The sequence below is a fragment of the Xenopus laevis genome, chromosome 8L, assembly GCF_017654675.1.
Source record: "Xenopus laevis strain J_2021 chromosome 8L, Xenopus_laevis_v10.1, whole genome shotgun sequence".
Taxonomy (NCBI): domain Eukaryota; kingdom Metazoa; phylum Chordata; class Amphibia; order Anura; family Pipidae; genus Xenopus; species Xenopus laevis.
In genome coordinates this window covers 109,787,479-109,813,851 of record NC_054385.1, presented here as the reverse complement: position 1 = coordinate 109,813,851, position 26,373 = coordinate 109,787,479, and the positions used below count along the sequence as shown (strand labels likewise).

Here is a 26,373-nt window from a genome sequence, read left to right as displayed (position 1 = left end):
ACTGTGCTAACCGGAATGACTTCCACTGAATGTAATGGAAGCCATTCGAAAAACAGTGTGCATCATATTTATGGTAGCGACAGTATCCATTTGATTACCCAGCTAGTATCTTACATGTACGGCAACATTCTACTGAACAAATGTAAACACAGGAAAGGAGCTGTGGCTCTTCTTTTACTCTTCTGAAAGTGCACTATATGCTCGAAAGCAGATTACATTTTGAAACATGTCCGATTTTCTGTAATCCAACAGGATCGCAGGATAATCTGTCAAAATCCCTCCTCAACTTGGCCTACATGTCCAGAGAGAGTTGGGTATGGACATGGACTGGACCAGCTTTATACTAAACATTAGCCATATACAAAAGGGAAAATGAGTGTTGATTAAAATAAATGCATCTTGAGCAAATACACGAAAAGTACCGTATACTCGAGTATAAGACGAGTTTTTCAGCATCCAAAATGTGCTGAAAAAGTCTACCTCGGCTTATACTCGGGTCAGCGGGCAGTAGCTGAAATTGCAGTCACTTTTAATCATTCCTATACCAACAGTTTGCTTGGGGAGAGACTGCAATATCCCACAATGCTCTCTGCTGGTTATATGAAAGAATAACAGTGCGCCCTCTGTTGGTTATATGAAAGAATAACAGTGACTTCAATATCACACAGTGCCCTCTGTTGGTTATATGAAAGAATAACAGTGTGCCCTCTGTTGGTTATATGAAAGATTAACAGTGACTGCAATATCACACGGCGCCCTCTGTTGGTTATATGAAAGAATAACAGTGCGCCCTCTGTTGGTTATATGAAAGAATAACAGTGATTTCAATATCACACAGCGCCATCTGTTGGTTATATGAAAGAATAACAGTGACTGCAATATCACACAGCACCCTCTGTTGGTTATATGAAAGAATAACAGTGCCCCCTCTGTTGGTTATATGAAAGAATAACAGTGACTTCAATATCACACAGTGCCCTCTGTTGGTTATATGAAGGATTAACAGTGATGCCAATATCACACAGCACCCTCTGCACATGGTAGTGGGACAGTGGGACAATGCACACAGTAATCCGTTTGGCAATTCTCTGTCACCATCAACTTTGCAAAGAAGTCCGGTTGATCACTGGGGGGGTCGCTTTGGCAGAATGTGCGCTGCTGGGAGACAGGGCTGTAGTTGTGTCTAGGCTTATACTAGAGTCAATAAGTTTTCCCAGTTTTCGTAGGTAAAATTAGGTACCTCGGCTTATACTCGGGTCGGCTTATACTCGAGTATATACGGTAACAGAAATTCCATTAGAAAGGTTGATTTATAACATAAAACCTGCATATGGAGACCAAGGCTAAAAAATTAAAATATATCCGCAGAGATCTATTATTTAAAGGAATGTTTTCACACAATTCGGAACATTCTCTGTGTGTACGTATGTGGTTGACTGACTCAGCTTTGAATACACCATTAAAATTAAATAAAAGCCCAGAGAGATCATCCTGGGAAAAAAAAGTCAATTATTTCCAGTATATATTGTGCTGCGTACTTAACAGCATGGGACTCTAATTTCATTACCCACATTCAATGAATTTGAACAAATAAGCGCCAATAAAAATTCGGTTTGTATAAATAAGCCTCTTGTGAAAATCATTTCTGCAAATGAAAGTGTATGTCATTGCTGTCAAGATTTGGATAAAACATATGGAAAGCTACCAGTATTATTGCATTTTATTAAACATTACATAAATTAGAGTAGAAAGTAGTATCATACGTATATTGAGATAAACATGCTAAGTGAAAAACTGCAATGTTTCAAATATTATCGTTTCCTTAAGTCTAAAAAACAAAGTTTTCATAACATTTTAATATAGATCCTAATTCAATATTTTGTGCTTTATTTAATATGTCATAAAGAGACGTTATGACACATGGTAGGTGGTTGAGAAGGGAAAATAAGCCGTTTTCTTCATAATTGCAAAGAACATTCTAAATTAATTTATCTACAAGTAGTAAATTCTGTCTTATAAATTCAATTACAAAATATCGAGTCAAAAGGCTAATTCATTAAGGTTATGTGGTAATGGAAAAAGCTAGCAAATAATCTTATTGAAATAGCTTATTAATTAGGAATAGCTCTAATATCACATTTGAATAACATTGAAAATATCCATGTCGTCGAGAATGGAAAGAATAGTGCTTATACACCACTGGATTGGAACTTGAAGAGGAACATGCATAGGATATGGAAGAACTTTATGTAGAACTGAAGGAGTACAGAAAAAACACAACAGATGCACCATACGAGCATATGAAAAGAACAGGTTCCCATAGGAGTGCATGAGAAAACACAGATGCACCATAGGAGTACATGAGAAAAGGGTTGATGCACCATACTAGCACACGAGAAAAGACGGATGCACCATAGGAGCACGCGAGAAAAGACAGATGCACCACAGGAGCACATGAGAAAAGGGTCGAAGCAGCACAGGAGCACATGAGAAAAGACAGGTGCACCATGGGAGTGCATGAGAAAGGACAGATGCACCATAGGAGATAGGAGTACATGAGAAAGGGTAGGTGCACCATAGGAGCATATGAGAAAAGGCAGATGCACCACAGGAGCAAATGAGAAAAGGGTCAATGCACCAAAGGAGCACATGAGAAAGCACAGATGCACCACAGGAGCACATGAGAAAGCACAGATACACCATAGGAGCACATGAGAAAGCACAGATGCACCACAGGAGCACATGAGAAAGCACAGATACACCATAGGAGCACATGAGAAAGCACAGATGCACCACAGGAGCACATGAGAAAGCACAGATGCACCATAGGAGCACATGAGAAAGCACAGATGCACCACAGGAGCACATGAGAAAGCACAGATGCACCATAGGAGCACATGAGAAAGGACAAACACCAAGCTAGCACTAGATATACAGCTGGGGTGTTGTATATTAGAAAAGAGGCAGATCATAATGCCAAAGGGAGGTGCAACGGTGTGGAAAGCGAAGTACTAGAGAGCAAAGAATGTATTGGGTGTTGGGATTAAATATTTTGTGTGGAGGAGAGTGGCTTGGGAGAATAAAGCTGTTGAAATGTGGGTCTGCAGCCTTTTTCTGACTTAAATAATGATGTACAAATGGTTTACTAGTCACAGTGTCTAGAGCTGTTGCTGGTAAAGCATTCTGCAGAATAAATATAGCATTCTAGCTTGCACTATTGTGGCTAATCTGTTGGCAATAAACTGTCTTGGAGCTTTCCTTCAACTTTAAAGTCGCTGACTAAAGGTGGCCATACACGGGCCGATAAAAGCTGCCGACAGACCAAGTCGGCAGCTTATTGGCCCGTGTATGGGGGCCCCCGACGGGCTTCCCCGATCGAGATCTGGCCGAAAGTCGGCCAGATCTCGATCGGATGGGGTTAAAAATCCCGTCGGATCGCGGCCGCATCTGTTCGTTGATGCGGTCCCGCGATCCGACCGCCCGTTTGGCGAACGCTAGGATCCGATCGTTGGGCCCTAGGGCCCACGATCGGATCAGCCCGATATTGCCCACCTCAAGGTGGGCATATCGGAGGGAGATCCGCTCGTTTGGCGACATCGCCAAACGAGCGGATCTATCCGTGTATGGCCACCTTAACTCAGAGTTAGAGAGCTGAAAAGCAGGAAGTAGCGTTATGTTAGACATCCAGTCACTACAGCCTTCATACATTACATTTTTGGCTAATTAACTATCTATTTACCCAGTTTTTATTTTTACACTGAACTGTTCCTTTAAGAGGGGCTTGGATGATTTCTTGGACAGACATAATATCAAAGGCTATTGTGATACTAAACTCTATAGTTAGTAAAGATATGGGTATATATACTTTATGTGAAGGTATGGAGGGGTGTGTGTATGGATGCTGGGTTTTTATTTGGAGGGGTTGACTTTGATGGACTTTTCACCGTGTGCTAACGCAACGATCATCATGGCACCTTTTTCCATTATTAGCACTGTATTGATATAGCACCATTGTCCCCTACAGCACTTTACAGAGTAAGAAATACAAATGCAAGACATAATCATTTACATATACAGACATACATGGCACCACAATAGAAGAACAAAAGGGCACAGTTTTTGACAGCATACCAATCTGCTTGGGAACTAGTGATGTGGGGGTCGGCCCAAAACCCGCGGGTTTACCCCCGGTCAGGCGGGTTCAGGCAGGCTACCACAAAAAAATGTTTGGGTTCAGGTTGAGCGCTCCCTTCCGCTCTCCCCGCCTGCGACCTCACACTGCCAGCTTCTGGCAGACTCGCTCCTGCCACGCCCCTTTCATGACATCATCTCTGGGCGGGTCTATAAATAGAGAGGACGGAGCAGGCCGTTAGGGTTGGAAATGTGGGGTCTAGAAAAATTCTACCACCACATCACCGATGGGAACTAGGAAACTAGGAACTAGGAAAAGCTATGCTGGATTCGAGGGAAGGGGAACTCTCATACCTTTTAGCTCAGATACAAAATGCCAGAGGTCAGAGTGGCACGCACAACAGCTTATGGTGAGACTGGCACATCTTCATTCATTTAACTGTCAGTTTCAAAATGTTCTAAAAGAATGTTCAAGACCACAAGGTATGGGCGCTGTTTCCACCGGTCACCCTCGTGAAGCTTATGAACGTCACACTGATTTGATGGCTTCTATAGAGACAATAAGACATCTAGCAAACCATAGCAAGGCAAGGACAGTTTCTACAGGTAGAGGAAGTGATAAAGGAAAACTATACCCCCCAAATGAATACTTGAGCAACAGATAGTTTATATCAAATTAAGTGGCATATTAAAGAATCTTACCAAACTGGAATATATATTTAAGTAAATATTGCCCTTTTACATCTCTTGCCTTGAACCACCCTTTGTGATGGTCTGTGTGCTGCCTCAGAGATCACCTGACCAGAAATACTGCAGCTCTAACTGTAACAGGAAGAAGTGTGGAAGTAAAAGACACAAATCTGTCTGTTAATTGACTCATGTGACTTAACAAGTATAGTTTGTTGGTATGTTTGTGTGCACAGTGAATCATACGATCCCAGGGGGTGGCCCTTATTTCTTAAAATGGCAATTATCTATTTCTGATTACCCAATGGCAAATACTACTAGAAAAGCATATTATTATGAAAATGGTTTATTTATATGAAGCAGGGTTTTACATATGAGCTGTTTTATGCAATATCCTTTTATAGAGACCTACATTGTCTGAGGGGTATAGTTTTCCTTTAAACACTGGTGGCAAAATTCAGTTGCATGTAGGGTCGCAACCTGTCTGGTTCTGATCTAGACAGCCCAGTTTCAGGAGGGTTGTTTGGGTCAAAACTGCCTGCCCGGGCAGGATTCTTTAGAACTGACGCGGCGGTCGGCCAAGTCATAGCTCCGCCCACCGTCACCGCTCATATGACATCATTGGCCCACCCCATGCCTGGAGTTCCTAGCGTGGTGGCAACCCTAGTGAATTAACACCAGAATTTCTCTGCAGATTTCAATGGTGTTTTTTATCAGATAAAATAGAAACAAAGCTATACTGCAAATGAATCTATTTCATGCCATTACAGGCTATAAGAACTCAATATTTTATATGTTAAAATAGGACATTGGGTATGTCTGATATATGATCCCATCTTTATTCTCTGACCCTTGTATCTTGCTGGTGCTACATAAATGAATGATAATGATGATGCCAGGGAAACCTGTAAGTGCAGAATAGCGTGGGATGCTTTACTGGGCACAGGAGACAAATAATTAGTAACTAGCATACATGTAAATAATGAAGCTGCAGTTTAATGAAAAAGATTTAATAAAATCTTATCTCTCACCTCCCTAACTTTGGTGTTAAAATATTAAACAAGATGCTAACGGAATAAGATAAAGCTGCAAACCTAAACATCAAACAGGTTCAAAAGGAATCTGTATCCCTGCGCACATTAGCAATATGAATCAATACAGAAATTAATAGGAAATATGCGGAAAATAAACTGTGTTTGCCGTTAGATTACATTTAAAATAAAGGGGGGTGGGTGGGATTTTGGGGTTCTTCTTTTGGTACCTTTGGACACACAGAACCAGACTTTTTGACTGCCATTGTGATCACTGTGAGAGCTGTGTTAGTCAGTATGGCTTTCCCCAGCTGTAGTCACTGCACATTCAAATGAATAGAAAAAAAGGGCTGCCTATGGAAGAGAGTATCCCATTTTTATAAATGTGAAGAGGTGGCAGGCAGGGCTGAGAAACCCGGCAGGCACAGATCTCTAAAAAGGACTTGTTAAAGGGTAAAAAATAAAGAATTTAATTTTATAATGTAAATAGATAAGCTATGCTGTAGATCAGCCAGCAGGTGGCGCTAGGTCCACCGGAGAGTAGCGATGTGCGGGCTGCCCTGACACCCGAGGGTTGGGCTGATCTCAGCACTTCCTTTATGGGTCTGACAGATTCCAGCTTCTGTTTTTATAGGCGTGTTCACCCCGCCCCTTTTGTGACATCATCGGTGCGGCGGGTGCAGCAAAACCTGACCTACACATTTCTACAGGAGACCCTTTTGGCCTGTGACATCTAAAAGCAGCCTCAGACAGAAGTGGTCAGACCCTTGGCAAGGTTAGTACCATTAGGGCTAGCTAGTGGATAGTAGTGGCAAGCAAGTTCACTTCAGGAGTGAAAGGTAGAGAGGGCTAGTGAGCATGAACAGCCTGTTGCCCCCACAAGGAGTAACAGTTTGGACTGTTCCCCTGCTAGAGGCTGCTGTAACAATAAAAGTGTTTGAGTTCATGGCATTTATAGTGGAAGTGGATTATTCTTGCAGCAAAGGCCTTAAATATAAACATCTAGTGACAGGCTCTCACTACAGCCTGACAAAGGGGTACGCCCCCGAAACGTTGTAACCTGTTTGGCTTGACATTAAACACGGGTAATAACCCTTGAGCAGATTACGTGTGCTGGATTTACTCTATTACGTGTTACAGGCTCTCACTAGTCACAAGTGGCCTTGTTAAAGACTGGGGTAGAACACCCAGAGTGCCAGATATTGTAAAATCCATATAACAGGGACAGTCACACAGCTATTTGCACACAGTCATTTCATATGTGAATATGCCTTGATACTCATGGTAAAAAGCTGGGATTTTAAAGGGGTAGTTAAAAGAGAAGGAAAGGCTAAAATTAAGTAAGCTTTATCAGAAAGGTCTATATAAATACACCAGTAAACCCTCAAAGTAATGCTGATCTGAGTCCTCTGTCAAAAGAAACACAGCATTCTGTATCAGACTTCCTGTTCTCCTCATAAACCTCCAGGGCTTGGGCTTGAGCATGCTCAGTTTGCTCCGCTCTCCCTGCCTCCTCCCAGGAAGTGAGGTCACAGCAAGCTAATTTGGCAGCTGTTATCCTAAAAAGAGACAGTGGGGGATATTTATAAAAAATGGGCAAATTTGCTCCTGGGTTGTAACCCATTGCAATCAATCAGATGATTGCGTTCAGAGCTCAACCTGCAGCTGGTTGAAAAAAGCTAACCACTGATTGGTTGCTATGGGTTACTGCCCTGGTGCAAATTTGCCCACTGTTTGTAATGAGCCCCAGTGTCTAGAGCTGTTAACTCTGGTATGGAAAAGCATTCTAAAGAATAAAAATTGCATTGTAGCTTGCATTGCTGTTTCTTAATTCATCTCTTAATTCATTAGCACAGCATTAAGCATATGGGTTGGTAATACAATCATATACTACGCAGATAAAGGATGACACAGAGCTAGAAGCTCCCACTGCCTTTGGCTTTTATGACATGAAAAGCTGCTGATCGCTCCATGAAGTTGGTTGAGTAGGAGGTTGTAAACTTCCCCCAGTGGGACACACAAGTCCCTTAGATCAGCTCTTTTTAAATATAAAACTTGTAGGGATTATTTTATCTGCACAAGACTGTACAGGTCTCAGGTATCAAGGTGTTCTCTGATATGTTCACACACACGTGATCAGCGTCTGTCTTGTGGGGTCTGGGCCCCTCTCCGCCATTCCAAAACTTCCCCCATCCCAGCCAAAACCACCCTCCACCCCCCCTTCCTACCCCTGGGTCTGGGTGGTTAGGACCCAAGAGGGCCAGGGCCCACTGTTTTTTTTCCGGTGTCCAGGCCCAGTCTGACCCTGCAAGTGATCTCACAATTATAAAATAGTATATATAGTGAATAAAATACCCCCTATTGCAAAATATATAGTGAATAAAGTACCCCCTTTTGTAAAATATAGGGATATTATAAGTTACCGAGGAGTTTCATGACCATATAAAAACACGAGGCTGAAGGCCGAGTGTTTTTATACAGGTCATGGAACTCCGAGGTAACTTCTAATATCCTCATATTTTGCAACTGGGGGTACTTTATTTATTATAATACACAAGTTTCAGTGAGTCATGTGACAGAAATGACATCAGAACTCACCGTTTATAACTGATGACATCAGAACTCACCGTTTATAAGGATATAATTTACAGGATATTCATGGCTTTTGTGTATTATAAGGATATTATAAGTTACCGAGGAGTTCCATGACCATATAATAGTCACTGAACTCCTCTGTGACTACTAATAGCCTGATATTTTGCAACAGGGGGTACTTTATTTATTATGATACACAAATTTCAGTCCAATGACAGAAATGACATCACTAAGCTTCGATTATAACCGATGACATCACTAAGCACCATTTATATAGTGAATAAAGTACCCCCTCTTGTAAAATATAAGGATATTAAAAGTTACCGAGGAGTTTCATGACCATATAAAAACACGAGGCCGAAGGCCGAGTGTTTTTATACAGGTCATGGAACTCCGAGGTAACTTCTAATATCCTCATATTTTACAACTGGGGGTACTTTATTTATTATAATACACAAATTTCAGTGAGTCATGTGACAGAAATGACATCACTACTCACTGTTTATAACTGATGACATCACTAGTCACCGTTTATAAGGATATAATTTACAAGATATTCATGGCTTTTGTGTATTATATAGTGAATAAAGTACCCCCTATTGTAAAATATAAGGATATTATTGGTCACAGAGGAGTTCCATGACCATATAAAAGCATGAGGTTTCTATACAGGTCATGGAACTCCGAGGTTACTTCTAACATTCTCATATTTTCCAGCAGGGGGTACTTTATTTATTATTATACACGTTTCAGTGAGTCATGTGACAAAAATGACATCACCACTCACCGTTTATAATCGATGACAGCACTAGTCACCGTTTATAAGGATATATTTTACAAGATATTCATGGCTCTTGTGTATTATACTGTTATATTTCACTGGTACTATCCCTGTAATATTGACAAAGTTATTATTAATCATTCCAGCTCAATTAACCCCAATAAATGTGAAAGGGTTTATACCTTATGTTGAAGAGTGCATTTCTCCTGGTGAGCAGCATGAAGGCTTCTCCAGCAAAAACTGAGTTTTCCATTCAGCCATTGCAAATATCGCACGTCCACTTCTCTACCGTCTAGAGATTCGGAATCTTTGTTCTCTTTTAGGTCTTCTTTGCCTGGGCACTAAAATAATAAAGAAGAGACCAAATCAGTGCTTTCACCACCTTATATTTGTCGCAAATTCATGGATGGGCCCCCTCAATATTTAAAAAACAAACACACACACATGCATGCTGCATTCCATCTACCATTATTAACTGCTATCACAGTTGCCTGATGAGGTTTAAAGAAAAAAATAAAACCAAAACGTAGAATATTGCATAATGAACACAATTATTTTTTTAAATCTAAGCAATTTACTAATACAAGTATGAGACCTGTTATCCAGAATGATCAGGACTTGGGGTTTTCCAGATAATGGATCTTTCCATAATTTGGATCTTCATACCCCAAGTCTACTAGACTAAAAATAAAACCCCCTTGGCTGGTTTTGCTTCCAATAAGGTTTAATTACATTGTAGTTTGGATCAAGTAGAAGGAACTGCTTCATTACTACACAGGAAAAGGAAATTATTTTTATAAATTTGAATTATTTGATTATAATGGAGTCTATGGGAGACGGCCTTTCCATAATTTGGAGCTTTCTGGATAACGGGTTTCCGTATAATAGATCCTATACCTGTACACGTTACGGGTTATTTAAACGGCTTGTTCACCTTCAAACGACTAATTGTTTTCAGATAGATCACCAGAAACAAAAACTTTTTCCAATGACTTTCTATTTTCTATGTGTGACCGTTTTTCTAATATTGAAGTGTAAAGTGTAATTTTTCACCTTCTGGAGCAGCTCTGGGAAGGGGGGGGGTCGCAGACCCTGTAAACTGTTCTAAACAGATACATTTAGTTGATACATTTATTTGTCCCTGCTAAGCAGAATCACTGGGTTTCATTACAGGCAGCTGTAAGATTTGATTGATACAATAGTTGCTAATACTCCAGAGATGCTGCTGAGAAATGTATCAACTAAATGTTGCAAAATTGTAACAGTTCAGAGTCTGCGCCTGAATTACTGAGCTGCCAGACTCAAACCCCAGAGATAGGAACATTCAACTTAAAACTTAGATTTTGGAAAAACAGTAAAAAATAAATAATGGAAAGTAATTGGAAAAAAATCTTTATTTCTGGGGAACAATCTAAAAACAAAGTGTTTGGAAGGTGAACCACCCATTTAATAGTATGGATTGCAACTTTATTTGTATATGTAAATGATATGCCCCGCACTGCTCATTCTAACTACAGTAATCCAGTCTCCTGCAGAGATCATGTTTCCCATTACACACAATGCCATGTAATTCTCCTCCTTTACAATAATGGCAAAAACCTGCAGTACATTGTAGGAATTGGGAGTTTTAGGCTTGGGATCTGTTATCCAGAATGCTCAGGACTTGGGGTTTTCCAGATAAGGGATCTTTTTGTAATTTGGATCTTCATACCTCAAGTCTACTAGATAATCATGTAAACATTAAATAAACCCAATAGGCTGGTTTTGCTTTCAATAAGGATTAATTATATCTTAGTTGGGATCAAGTACAAGGTACAGGTATGGGACCCATTATCCAGAATGTGTGTGTAATGTTTCCCATTGTACACAATGCCATGTAATTCTCCTCCTTTACAATAATGGCAAATACCTGCAGTACATTGTAGGAATTGGGAGTTTTAGTCTTGGGATCTGTTATCCAGAATGCTCAGGACTTGGGGTTTTCTGGACAACAGATCTTCCTCTGTAATTTGGATCTTCATCCCTTAAGTCTACTAGAAAATCATGTAAACAATAAATAAACCCAATAGGCTGGTTTTGCTTTTAATAAGGATTCGTTATATCTTAGTTTGGATCAAGCACGAGCTACAATTTTATTATCATAGAGGAAAAGGAAATCATTTTTAAATATGTGGATTATTTGGATACAATGGAGTCTATGGGAGACAGCCTCTGTTTAATTTGGAGCTTTCTGGATAACAGGTCCCATACCTGTACCGTTGGGGTTTTTTTTACAGAGAAAAATGAAAATTTGGATTATTTGGATAAAACAGAGCCTATGTGAGACGGCCATCCTGTAATTTGAAGCTTTCCAGATAACCGGTTTCTGGATAATGGATCCCATAATTGTTCGAGGAGTGGCAAGGGGCAGACAGCAAATTAACATTCGTTTATGTGAAATCTTATATTTGGTTTACTACCCTTATGATTAACTATAGCCTTATTCCAAATATTAATGATAAAGATGAACATTTAAGCCGTACGTTGTGTTCTGTGCCTGTCACGAATGGAGTACAAAGTAAAGACGGGCTTCATACAAATGATGTTGTGCTTCTGTTGCCATCTGCTGCAAGCTGACAAAAGCAAGTCTCACTTCTCATCAGTGCTCTGTTAAATAGGTTTTAGCAAAGTACTGCAGTTCTGATAAATAAATGGTAGGTAGGAATGGAAGCCAAATAAAGGTCAAATGCAGAATTTACATGTCATTCTAAGCGACTCCAATATAGATTAGCTACAATGACATATGTAATAATGTGTATTGGAAAGTAGCTCAGAATCAGGCAAAAATTTATTTTACGGTGCATAGCCCCTTTAAGAGTAAAATTCCTTCACCATACACTAAGGGGCAGATTTATTAAGGATTGAGTTGTGTTTTCCATGAAAATTTGAGTTTTCAATGTTTTTTTTTTTTTGGTCAAAAACCTGTTTTTTGGGTTTAAAGGGGTGGTTCACCTTCAAACAACTAGTTGGTTTCAGATAGATCACAAAAAATAACGACTTTTTCCAATGACTTTCTATTTTCTATGTGTGACTGTTTTTCTAGTATAAAGTGTCATTTTTCAGCTTCTGAAGCAGCTCTGGGAGGGGGGGTCGCCGACCCTGTAAACTGTTCTAAATTGATAAATTGTGATTGCTATTTTTATTACATGTCTTTCAACTGAGGCCCTCTCCTACTCATATTCCAGTCTCTTATTTAAATAATGCATGGTTGCTAGGACCCCAGCAACCAAATTGCTGAAATTGCAAACTGGAGAGCTGCTCAATAAAAAGCTGAATAGCTCAAAAACCACAAATAATAAAAAAAATTAAGACCAACTAAAAATTATCTCAGGATATCACTTTCTAAATCATACAAAAAAACTAAAACTCAAAGGTGAACAACCTCTCTTTTTTGGGCAAATAATGAACATATTATGCTTTCCAAATTTTTTTTAATAATGATTTAAAATTGATGTCTCATTTATAGTGAATCAAACCCTAGGCTTGAGTAAAGTAAGATCAGCTAAGAGTCCAAGGCCCCTGATACACATAAATAGCTGGGCAAACATCCTATAATAAACAAGGGTAAGGTTACTCAGCAAACATTCTTAGATTCCCAAAATTTAGCAGAAGAGTCAGACAAAACACTCAAAGGTGATGGGGCTCCCTGATTGTGTAAGTGACAATATTTAATTTTACTATTACGGTATTTGTGGAATTTATTGCTCACAAGCAAAACATCAGAAGGCTTAAAGGGATAGTTCACCTTTTAGAGTAGTAGTTCATTCTGAGACAATTTGCAATTGGCCTTCACTTTTAATGGTTTTTCAAGTTATTCAGCTTTTTGGTCAACAGCTCTCCAGTTTGGTATTTCAGCAGCTATCTGGTTGCTAGGGTCTGATTTTCCTAGCAACTAGGCAGTGGTTTGATTGTGATAATATCTTAATAGGAGAGAAACAGGACAAAAATATTAGTAGTAAAAAGTAACAATAACAATGAAACTGTAGCCTCACAGAGCAACTGTTTTTCATCTACTGGGATCAGTGACCCCCATTTAAAAGTTGGAAAACAGTAGAAGAGGAAGTCAAACGACTCAAAAACTACAAAGAATACATTAAGAAAACCTATTGCAAAGTTGCTAAGAATAGGGCATTCTATAACACACCACCCCTTTAATCGCGGACTATGCATTTTTCACATATAAAGGTTTGCCCCTTTAATTGTAACACCCCTGTTTTTACATAGAGAGGAATGAAAAACAAAATCTTTTGAATCTTAAAAAAAAAGCAAGCAAGAAATGGTATATTTTTAGTTTTTAGCAGGGAGGGCCCAAAATAATTGCAGCCAGGGGAGAAAAAGAAGCTAAACTCGAAAACTCAATTTTGGCTTTATAATAATGGAAAATCATTTAAGAACATGCGGAACAGTTTGTAATCCTGTCGACGTACAAATGAAATTGCAGGTGCCCACTCTTTTTGCACAGCTTGACCAAACACAAAGGCCTGGAGAGTGATTCATACGAAAATATAAGAACTAGAAGCATTACAGTGGGCAAAGCCAATTCCAAATACTTCAGCTTCTATAAATGGAAAATGCTAACATGCCTCGGCATCAATAGCAACTGGAATTCAAACATTTTCCCCTTACCATGCCCTAGTTTCCTTTTCCAACAGTATAGCATGGTTAAGGGCAGAGACACATGCTGCTATTTCGGGAGATTAGTCGCCCAGTGACAAATCGATTCTTCTTCAGGCGACTAATCTCCCTGAACTGCCTTCCCGCCCGCGGATCACTTTGGCTTTCCGAAGTCACCCGAAACAAAGCATTCCGAGTGCCATCTTGTCGACGATTTACATTCTAACTGGTGGAACGGCAGTTCGGGAGATTAGTCACCCGAAGAAGAACCGATTTGTCGCTGGGCAACTAATCTCTCAATTTAGCAGCACGGGAATTTGGGGAGATTAGTCGCCCGGCGACAAATCTCCTCTTCTTCGGGATGACTAATCTCCCCAAACTGCCTTCCCGCCAGCTAGAATGAAAATTGCCGGCGGGATGGCACTCGGAGCAAGAAGAAGAGGAGATTTGTCGCCGGGCTAGAATGCTGCAGCAAATCAGCTGTACCCTGCAGGGTGTGGGTAGAAGTTCCGGGTGCGGCTATAGACATGGGTCGGCGGTTCTGCGTGTCATGCCGCGCTTCTTCTCAATATCGATTTTTACTCCTTTTTGCTGATCATGGCTACTTCCGATGAGATCACTTCCGGGTTAAAATGACAGCACTTCCTGTTTTACTCCTTTTTTTCTGATAATGCATACTTCCGATGATGTCACTTCCGGTTTATGACAGCACTTCCTGTGCTGCCGGTCGCGGGTTATGGTTGCGGATAATGTACTTGCGGGTCGGGTAGCAGGTCCAAGTGTGTAAGAATGTGGGTTGCGTGTTGCTGGTACGGGTCGGGTAAGGGTTCCAAAAAATGGCCCCGTGCAGGACTCTATACCGGGCGACTAATCTTCCCGAAACTGCCTGTGTGTCTCTGCCCTAAAAGCGAAGTGCTGTTCTGTTTGTTTAGCTGCTAGGACATAATGGGTTAATTGTTTAAAGCAATACACTGCTGTTTTAAACAGTTACATTACCTCTAAATATAGGGCAAGAGATAAAGAAGTAAAAAAGGCAAGTCTAGTAGGGAGTGAGAGGTCAGAGCACTGTTATCAGTCACCAGCAAGGAAAGCTGTGACAAGTACACCTAGGTGTTCCAGAGATGCTGCCCTAGATATTAATATTCCCTCTCGCATTCCCTGCCTTTTGAAGAGCACTAGAAATGCCAATCACGCTGTTCATCATCATCATCATCATTTATTTATATAGCTCCAAAAAGTTACGTAGCTCAGTGATTGTACTGATTGCTTTAACTGGCATGAGACTTGATATTACTGTACAGGTATGGGATCCGTTATCTGGAAACCTGTTATTGAGAAAGCTACGAAATTACGAGATGGCCGTCTCCCACAAACTCCATTTTATCCAATTTATCAGAATTTTTCAAAAGGATTTCCTTTTTCTCTGTAATAATAAAACAGTAGCTTGTACTTGATCCCAACTAAGATATAATTAATCCTTATTGGAAGCAAAATCAGCCTATTGGGTTTATTTAATGTTTACATGATTTTCTAGTAGCCTTAAGGTAAGAAGAACCAAATTACAGAAAGATCTGTTATCCAGAAAACCTCAGGTCCCGAGCATTGTGGATAACAGGTCCCATATCTGTATTTATTTGCTGATTTATAATACTGCCCTCTCTGGTGAAAGTACTAAGCAGGGTGCTTTCTTAAAGGGGTGGTTCAAATTTAAGTAAAATTTTAGTATGGTCTAGAATGGCCAATTCTAAGCAACTTTTCAATTGGTCTTTATTTTTACAGTTTTTTTTAATTATTTGCCCTCTTCTTCACACTCTTTCAAGCTTCCAAATGGGGGTCACTGACCGCATATAAAAATAAAGCTCTGTAAGTCTACAAATATATTCTTATTGCTACTTGTTATGACTCATGTTTCTATTCAGGCCTCTCCTATTCATATTCCAGTCTCTTATTCAAATCAATGCATGGTTGCTAGGGTAATTTGGGCCCTAGCAACTCGATTCCCGAACTTGCAAACTGTAGAGCTGATGAATAAAAAGCGAAATAACAAATAATAAAAAATGAAAACCAGTTGCAAATAGTCTCAGAATAGCACTCTCTACATCATACTAAACGTTAACTGAAAGATGAACCACCCGTTTCACAGGCAAAGGAAAGGACACCTTTCACACTGCAATGGCTGCTGAGAATTTATTTTATTTTGGAACCACTGAATTGCAAAAGGACGTCTCTGAGGCAGGTGATGGTATGAGATAGCAATGAATACTCCCCTTGTGGCATATATGCAAATTTCAGTAGTAATTGTGGTACCGGTAGTAACGCATCGCACAGAGACATCAGTTGTGTAACTCTGCAAAAAGTGTTATTCTGTTACCCCAAGCTAGCGTTCCTCTTCTTAAAGGGGTTGTTCACCTTTAAAATAACTTTTAGTAGGATTTACAGAGTGATATTCGAGACAATTTGCAATTGGTTTTCCGTTTTTTATTTGAGGTTTTTGAGTTATTTAGCTTTTTATTCAGCGGCTCTCCAGTTTGCAATTTCAGCAACTTGGTCGCTAGGGTCCCTCTTGCCCTAGCAACCATGCATTGACTTCAATAAGAGACTGGAATATGAATAGGAGAGGCCTGAAAAGAAAGATGAGTAATAAAAAGTAGCAATAACAATAGATTGTAGCCTTACAGAGCATTTTTTTTAGATGGGGTCAGTGACCCCGTATTAGAATCCACTATTTTGGATTCGGCCAAACCCCTGAATCCTTCACGAAAGATTCGGCCAAATACTGAGCCGAATCCTAATTTGCATATGCAAATTAGGGGTGGGAAGGGAAAAACATTTTTACTTCCTTGTTTTGTGACAAAAAGTCACGTGGTTTCCCTCTAAGCCACTAATTTGCATATGCAAATTCAGATTCGGTTCGGCAGGACAGAAGGATTCGGCCGAATCCGAATCATGCTGAAAAAGGCAGAATCCCAAACCGAATCCTTGATTCGGTGCATCCCTAACAGGTATGGGACCTGTTATCCAGAATGCTCAGGACCTGGGGCTTTCTGGATAACGGATCTTTCCGTAATTTGGATCTTCATACCATAAGTCTACAGAAAATCATGTAAACATTAAATAAACCCAATAGGCTGTTTTTGCTTCCAATAAGGATTAATTATATTTTAGTTGGGATCAAGTACAAGGTACTGTTTTATTATTACAGAGAAAAAGGAAATCATTTGAAAATGTTGGATTATTTGGATAAAATGAAGTCTATGGGAGACAGCCTGTACGTAATTTAGAGCATTTTGGATAATGGGTTTCCAGATAACGGATCCCATGCCTGTACTATGCATGTGTTCACCCAGGGGATTTGTGGGTCATCGGAATAAGATGTCACTCTTCAAAGGGTAAAAGGTAACCAACTAAAATAACTGTGGAGTTGCCTAACCAACTAATTATATCTTCCTGTCTACTTTAAGGCAAACTGTTTTTGTTTTACCAGTGTATTTTTACAGAACAGAAGAATCCCAAAATGTTAACCTTTCTAAATGAATATGCATTTTATCTACAACATACTAAACATCAAAATAAAACTGAATATCCCCTAAATGATTATTCTTTCAAACAAATATTCTACTGAAGTACTGTACGGTTGCTGCAAATTAAACTAGAAGCGAGATGAATGAAAGTCAGTGGGGAGTAGGAAGGGAGATTGCAGAGCCTAGTACTACAGTGCATTGAAATTAACTTTAAATTACTAAAAGAAAAATACTAGCACAGCACAATCACTTGCATTGGTTCTGTCAACGCTTACCAGGTCACCGAAAGTGGGTGCAAGATTCATTTAAGTCCCCAATTAAGTTTAAGATTTGGTCAGGGCCCATTTAGCTTGAAAAAGTGTTACAGATAATTGAAAACATTAATATTTTAGCAATTTAGTTATGAATTCAGGGATATCCAGGACAGCAACTAAAAAAAAAAAAAAACCTCAAAAAATCTCATTTTTTTGTTACTATAAAATCTGAATTTAGTGGGGAAAAAAACTTTTTCCATTTCAAATTTGAAGATATCATTGTCTGTTCCGAGTTCTGGGCAAAAATCCCCAAAATAATCGGGGGTTTCAAACAATTTCAATAAAAATTTGAGCGTTTCAGGCATAAAACCCGAAAAAAAAACCCACCTTTTTCAAGTTTTTCCCAAACCGATTTTATCGAGTTTTTCAATGACAATGGTCAAATCTTGGATTCTATTTTGGTCTGACTTTTTTTTATTTAAAATATCAGAAAAAAACGGATTTTGATAAATAACCCCCCTAAGTGTTCACCCTTTCTGGCTTGGTCCCAATCGCTACTGATCCATGCCCTCTAAGGTGACCAACCCGGCATTTTGGGAACCATTGTCACACAGGCTACACATATCTGTAGATGCAGTGAACAAAGACATGTCAAATTTACAACTTACAATAGATTTCATTTTTATTATACAGGTATGTGATAGCTTATCATATTTTTTTTTAATGATCCTTTCTGTAAGAATAAAACAGTTGTATTTGACCAGATATAATTAATTCTTATTGGATGCGAAATAATCCTATTGGGTTTATTTAATATGTAAATGATTTTTTTAGTAGACATGAAGTATGGGCAGCCAGATTGCGGAAAGATCCCTTATCTGGAAAACACCAGATCCTGAGAATTCTGGATAATATAGGTTTATCAAAATACATGATGATATTATATGATCATATAAAGACACAAAGCTGCCAGCTGATTCATTTTAATTAGTGTTGGTTGGGGTATGTGCGCCACCAGAAATCTGAGCCCAAGGCCCCACCTCTGAGGCCCTTTATTGCGCACCCCCTCCCAACAGGCCAGTAAAACCCTGTTCAAAGTGCATTCTTTTCTTATAGTGCCCAAGTTTTCTATGGAGTCATGTGACACAAGTGATATTGCCAAGCACTGCATGTATATACACATTTACCTAATGAAACATTGTAGCGTTCCTTAAATGCAATACTAACCATACAAAAAGATATTTCATCCCCTACTGAGACTCTGTTCATCTGAAGGATTCGCTCTAGAGGCCTCATTCGGAGCAAGAGCCAGGAAAATGCAAGCAGTAACTCCCTGCTGCCCTGAGACCCATCAAAAGGTAAGTGGTAAAAGGCAGATCTTCCATAGCCTTGATGCCACAGTACAGTTTTTACGTAGGAAGTTCGGTTTTCTAAAATGAAGATATAAAAAATATTTGAAGTAGTCAAAATGGTCAAAAAGTGTATCATTAAAATGCACAAAGGATACAAAAAAAAATAGTTACCTGGTACCTAGTTACCCTACAGCCCTTAAATGGGCATCCGTGTGATTAATCTAAACTATATTCAAACACACAATTTTGTCATGTAGGGTAACTGTACTTTATATTTAAATGCATATGAAGTCCTTCAATTTGTGTTGTTATCTGCCCCTAACGCTACAGGAACAGTTCAGTGTAAAAATAAAAACAGGGTAAATAGATTGTATGAGCAAAATAAAAAATGTTTCTAATATAGTTAGTTAGCCAAAAATGTAATGTATAAAGGCTGGAGTGACTGGATGTCTAACATAATAGCCAGAACACTACTTCCTGCTTTTCAGCTCTCTAACTCTGAGTTAGTCAGTGACTTTAAGGGGGACCACATGGGACATAACTGTTCAGTAAGTTTGTAATTGATCCACAGCATTCAGCTCAGATTCAAAAGCAACAGTTATGACCCATGTGCCCCTCCTCAAGTCACTGACTGGTTACTGCCTGGTAACCAATCAATGGAAACCAAGAGAGCTGCAAAGTAGGAAGTAGTGTTCTGACTATTATGTTACACATCCAGTCACTCCAGCCAGCCAACCAGCAAAGGATGAGAATCATTTCTGAAAATACTCATCAATTTAGACATCTTCTTCTCAAAAACCATCTCAAAGGTCTCTAATCTCATACCTAAAACAGAACCTGCCCCACTAATCAATTTATTAAGTCTATTTACATCAGCTACCTTCCCAGCAAACCACACCAAAAAACATACATTACATTTTTGGCTATATTATATTTTTTTATTTTGCACAGCCTATCTATTTATCCAGTTATATTTTTATACTGAACAATTCCTTTAAGGATGTTTTATAAATTTGCATTCTAAATCTCAAAGCACAATCCACTCTGATGCAGGTTTGCTGATTATGCTGTTTTTTCATGCAACCAGGCACAGAATATATGAGCTAATTACTAGTTCACTAGTTTAGTTTTAAATGGACACCAACAAAAAAAAAAAATACATGCTGTATGGCTAATTAAACAACAATGTGTAATACAGCTAAACTGAATGCTAGAGGGTGAACCTGAGCCAACCAAGTGAAAATATTTTGTAATATGCTAGCAAGAACAACTCTTTACCTATACGCACATAAAGGGGGTTGTGCACCTTTAATATGTAGAGAATATTATGAGGCAATTTGCAACTGGTCGGCATTTTTTAATTATTTTTTGTTATTTAGCTTTTTTTTTTATACAGCAACTCTCCAGTTTCAGCAAGAGAGACTGGAATATGAATAGGACCAATCCTGAATAGAAAGATGAGTAATAAAAAGCAGCAATAACAATAAGGGGCAGGTTTATAAAGGGTCAAATAGTAAATTGTGAATTTTAATACCAATTTTTCCCCCCCAAAATTTTACATTCGAATTTTAATCCCCCAATTCTAATGTATGTTTGAATGTGAGATTTATCACCCTTCGACCATGGAAACAGTCCTAATTCTAATATTCACGATTAGGGATGGGTGATTTTTTTCGCCTTGTTTCGACGCAAAAATGATGCCCATAGGCTTGAATGGCATTGCGCGTCAAAAAAAGGAGAAGGAAAGTTATCCTGCACTTGGGGGTGCCAAATGTTAGGCACCCCCAAGTGATTGTATTTACTTACCGGAAAACCCAGGTCGGTGCTCCTATCAGCAGAAAACTGTACCGGGCCGGGGTTATAATCACTTAGGGGTGCCACATGTTAAGTGCAGGATGACTTTCCTTCTCCTTTAATTCAAAGGTGAACAACCCATTTGATTAATCCCTGGGTTATTAAAACTGTAGCAAAGAAATTCAGTGTTTAATGTGGAAACTGCTGGTTAAACAATAAGCATTGACATAAATGGCTCAGGAGAGTATTTGGAGTACATTAACTCTGCCAGCAGCTTACACACAAGCAGCACATTTTAGTGTAGAATAACCTCACCTCATCTGCGAGAACAACAGTAGGAATCTAGAGAAAGACATTTTTCTTCTTCAGGGTTTTCTGTTTTTCCATTGTCAATGTAATTTTTTATTACAAGGTGAGGAATGATAAAAGTCATAGCGAAGCACAAAAGAGCAAAACGTACCCAAGTTTTCAGGTTCATTTATTGAGACCGGTGAACCGTATCTCACTTGGTAGATCTTCGTTAGCAAGCAGTACAGCAAATTCCAAAACTCTGGTGCCTAAAAAGTTAAAAAAAGTGGAATGGCTGAATTAATTTTAAATAACTATCGGAGCAGAACAAAGTATAGCTAATGGTACTGACCCACATTCAATGTGGAATTGAAATGGTGGTAATTCCAATTCACTTTAAAGGGATACTGTCATGGGAAAAAAATATTTTTTCAAAATGAATCAGTTAATAGTGCTGTTCCAGCAGAATTCTGCGCTGAAATCCATTTCTCAAAAGAGCAAACAGATTTTTTTATATTTAATTTTAAAATCTGACATGGGGCTAGACATTTTGTCAATTTCCCAGCTGCCCCAAGTCATGTGACGTGTGCCTGCACTTCAGGAGAGAAATGCTTTCTGGCAGGCTGCTGTTTTTCTTTCTCAATGTAACTGAATGTGTCTCAGTGGGACATGGGTTTTTACTATTGAGTGCTGTTCTTAGATCTACCAGGCAGCTGTTATCTTCTGTTAGGGAGCTGCTATCTGGTTACCTTCCCATTGTTCTTTTGTTTGGCTGCTGGGGGGAAAAAGGGAGGGGGGTGATATCACTCTAACTTGCAGTACAGCTGTAAAGAGTGATTGAAGTTTATCAGAGCACAAGTCACATGACTTGGGGCAGCTGGGAAATTTACAATATGTCTAGCCCCATGTCAGATTTCAAAATTGAATATAAAAAAATCTGCTTGCTCTTTTGAGAAATGGATTTCAGTGCAGAATTCTGCTGGAGCAGCACTATTAACTGATTCATTTTGAAAAAAAAATTTTTTCCCATGACAGTATCCCTTTAAAGTAAAGGGGGGAATTTTGTAATTGCCCCTCCCCCACATATATGCTTAGAAGCCATTAATACCTTCGCAGATCTGAAAAAATATAGAAAAAAACGAATTATACATAGATATGATACTATACCCAGCTTTCATATTGTTGTTGCCCAATTCAAATTTACTAATATGTTTTTTTTACGCTTTCTCAAAATGCACATTAGGGTTTGGATTTGGTATTCACCAGAAACTTAGGGAGGGGAAGCAAAAGTAGTTTTCCAAGAAAATCTCTGGCACACACACCAGGAGGGAGCTCTGGTTGAGGGAGGCTACCATGTAGGGCAGACATATGCGCATAATGAGCGAGCGACCCTCGTTATGTGCAGCCACGTGACATAGGATCAGGGGAGGCGCTGACCAATCTACGCCACATGCTCCTTCTTGGAACTGGGGACAGACCACTTGGTAGGCGGGTTTTCTTATTACGGTTTCCCACATCCATAATGCAAGCTCCATTAGTCAGCACCACCAATCCAAACAATTTTTAGATAACAGTGACGTTAATACCACCAATGTGATTGCAGCATCAAGACTACAGCATCGCGTAGCAGCCAGAACTGCAAAGGTGTTTGTACATATGGCTAAAAGGAGATGAAGATGGTGCACATGCAGGGCCCTGCTGCTCATGCAGCACCTGAGCCTGGGTGACACAAGTTACCCCTTTATAATACACAAGAGCACTGATAATCCTGTAAATTATATCCTTATAAACAGAGTTTAGTGATGTAATCGGTTATAATCGGAGCTTAAAGGAGAATACAACCCTAAACTTAAAAACCTTACCCCCCTACCCTACATAGACTCCCCTCCCTCCTTCCCCCAGCCTAAAGGTGGCCATAGACGCAAAGATCCTATCGTACGAATCCTCGTGTTTTTTTTTCTATGGCCACCTATATTGTTACCCCGGGCAAATGCCCCTAACTTTTTACTTAGCCCTCGGTGCAGATTCAGGGCATCAGAGTTCACGGGTGCTATCTTCTTCTCACGAAACTCACGAAAATTGCAGACATGCCGGTTTCATTACAAAGACTACAGAAGCGGCTGAAGATGGTGCCTGTGAACTCCGATGCCTGAATCTGCACTAAGGTGTAAGTAAAACATTAGGGGCATTTGCCCAGGGTAACACTTAGGCTAGGGGGAGGCGAGGGGGGGTTTTGTAGGGTAGGGGTTTATTAATTTTTCCAATAGAGAAGCGGCTATGGCGGAGCTCACTGCGGCATGCAGCGTTCTCTTCCTGGTCGCAGCTATCGCGAGACTTCGGGTGCTAGCCCCGTACGCTCCAATTTCACACTTCCTCTGCGTTGTGCCGATCATGTAGGCACGAAACGCGTAGGTTTTGTAACAGCGCACCCACTGTGAATATGACTCTGCACTGTGTGACACAATAAAGCCGGATTGATATTAATATCAGCGTTCCCTTCATTGAATGGCCAGCGCTGCAAGCGAGGAATATTCTGTAGGGGTTTTTTAAATTTAGTGTTGAATTCTCCTTTAATGATGTAATTTCTGTCACATGACTCACTGAAACGTGTGTATTATAATGCAAAATATGAGGATATAAGAAGTCACCTCGGAGTTCCATTACCTGTATAACACGAGGCCGACGAACTCATGTTTTTATATGGTCATGGAACTCCTCGGTTACTTATAATATCCTTATATTTCACGAAGGGGTACTTTATTTACTATATAATACACAAAAGCCATGACTATCTTGTAAATGATATCCTTATAAACGGTGAGTTCTGATGTCATCAGTTATAAACGGTGAATAGTGATGTCATTTCTGTCACAAGACTCCCTGAAACTTGTGCATTATAATAAAGTACCACTTGTTGCAAAATATGAGGATATTAGACGTTCCATGACCTGTATAAAAACACTTGCCTTGTGTTTTTATATGTCATGAAACTCCTCAGTAACTTATAATATCCTTATAATTTACAAGAGGGGGTACTGCACCTCTGTGTAAGATCCCTATTGGTTAGATCCCTAATTCTAGGGAGCACATGTCAGACACCTTCTGTTTGTCACTTGGGGCCCAGGCATACAACAGAAGTTAGCATGACTGCACTAAAATGAACGTTATACTGCTAGATTATTAGGATCAACCAATCACAGCAAAACTTCATAGGTCTAACAACAGATGCAAATTTTGATACAGTGTTAGTCAACTACAACAGCCAATCAAAAGGGAGCATCAATTGGTCAGCTGTTTGAAAGCAATCCTCTGATTGGTTGCTAATATGTCTGACGCCATTGGTAGTTTGGAGTCAGTATGTGAATAGGGGCCCGCGTTGCTCGAAGTAGTTTTTCAGTCTGGCTTGTCTTGCACACAGACACGCCTCATTCAGGGTACTAACCGTTTCGGGACGGTCAAACTTAGCCCTCCTAAACGTCTCTGGGTTGAGCCCCACGCCGCAGCCAGATACGAGCCGGCACAGAGCGCACAAGACCTCTCTCAACTGCGAACTCCCTCCCCGCTTCATTACGGCCTCTGCTGTTCGAATTACCGCCGAGGCCGTCAGTTGCTAGGAAACCAAATGACGCAACAGGAAAAAGGGCGAAGTTGCTAGAAATTGCAATGGAAGCAAGAGGCTCGGCGCCATATTTGTCTCTGGCAATTTAGTTAGCGCTGAGAGAGAATCTTTGCCTTGCATAATCCCTTCCACAGTGCAAAGATCACTTTTCAATTTGCTTAGTTGCTTAGAGAACTATTGCAGAACAATTTTGGCCCCTCACTCCCTTTTATGACTGTACCCCCTTGTCCCACACCTCAGACCGATTGAATTAATGGGCATGGAGGCCTTTAATTCTGCAACTTGTCCCAATAGTTGATTTTATTCAGTTACTGTCCATTCAAACTAAATTAAGCTCAAACTTCACTATTAAATATATTCAATGCTGTAGCGGCTGCTTAATAAACACACAAATAAACCTTTTATATACAAGCAAAATATATTCTGAACTGAGATTCAGGAGCCCCATAAAAGCAATGATCTATGCCTTCAACATTTCCCAGAGCGACTCTCTATCTTCTGATCTTGTGAGACCATCTTGTGAGTGTCAGTGACTCTGCACATGCTCAGTGTGCTGTGGGCTCCTTCTGAGAAGCATGGGGTAGTCTAACATTAAACTCGTGACAAGGCCTCTGTTAACCTGATACCACATATTTTCAATATAGCATATCATCAAAGGAGGTTGAGGCAGGGGAGGAAGATCCCTTGATTATGAATAATATAATACACACAATGGAATACATAAAGCCAGTGGTTCATTCAAAGCCTGCAAAGTAATCGATTGAAAATCCTCTGCAACAAAAGACATTGGGCCAGATTCAATAACGGTGAATTTTCGTCAGCGGCAGCTTCGCACCCATCGCACCATTTTCCCAGGCGCAAATACACTATGAATACGCTAATTCACTAGAAGTTTTGTCCCGGGGGGTCGAATGCTGGTGAAAAGGTTGGAAATACACAGATCTGTGAAAAGATCATTACTGAAAGCATTGCACTGCACACATAATATATAAAACATTGCTAAATTCCATTAACAGGGAACTTTTAAAGCAGTGTGGCAGTGAAGGGTCCATCCCTACTTCACATAGGTTAGAGGCATACTGTCATGTGGCTTGTGCTCTGTGCTCTAGCAGATTTTTGAACTAAAATCTGTTTTTCAAAAGAACATTTTTTATATTTCATTTCAAATCTGACATGGAGCTAGACATATTGTCAGTTTCCCAGGTGTCTCCAGTCATGTGACTTGTGCTCTGATAAACTTCAGCCACTCTTTACTGCTTTGCTGCAAGTTGAAGTGATATCATCCCCCTTTCTCCCCCTCCCCCCCAGCAGCCAATCAGCAGAACAATGGGAAGGTAACCAGATAACAGCTCCCTGACATAAAATAACAGCTCCCTGGTAGATATGAGAATAGCACTAAATAGTAAAAATCCAAGTCCCACTGCGACTCCTCCAGTTACACTGAGTTGGAGAAGCAATAGCTTAACTGAAAGCAGTTCCATCATGAAGTGCTGGCTCACATGACCAGGAAACATGACCTGAAATGGCTGCCTAGTCACAAAAAAAATACACTTGGTTCAGGAATAACATTTTATATGGTAGAGTGAATTATTTGACGTGTAAACAGTGTCATTTAGAGATAAAAACGAAACCAGAAAAGTGACAGAATCCCTTTGCTTATAATTTTA

At 39.8% G+C, this 26,373-nt stretch overlaps 1 protein-coding gene across 3 annotated transcripts in view; it reads right to left on the bottom strand.

Moving 5' to 3' along the window:
• Window positions 1-24,725, bottom strand: part of LOC108699280 (tubulin epsilon and delta complex protein 1) — a 48,723-nt gene extending 23,998 nt beyond the window's left edge. The window contains exons 1-4 of one of the 3 annotated variants that reach the window (XM_018231268.2): window positions 24,530-24,725; window positions 21,260-21,356; window positions 18,881-19,083; window positions 9,408-9,566 (exon numbers count right to left, since the gene is read on the bottom strand). In XM_018231268.2, coding sequence (XP_018086757.1) covers window positions 9,408-9,566; window positions 18,881-19,083; window positions 21,260-21,356; window positions 24,530-24,655 — 585 coding nt within the window. In that variant the 5' untranslated portion in view covers window positions 24,656-24,725. Of the gene's footprint in view, window positions 1-9,407; window positions 9,567-18,880; window positions 19,084-21,259; window positions 21,357-21,439; window positions 21,489-24,529 lie in introns of those variants that run through there. The other 2 variants (XM_018231269.2, XM_018231271.2) reach the window with 2 other exon arrangements.
• Window positions 24,726-26,373: the final 1,648 nt, after the last annotated feature.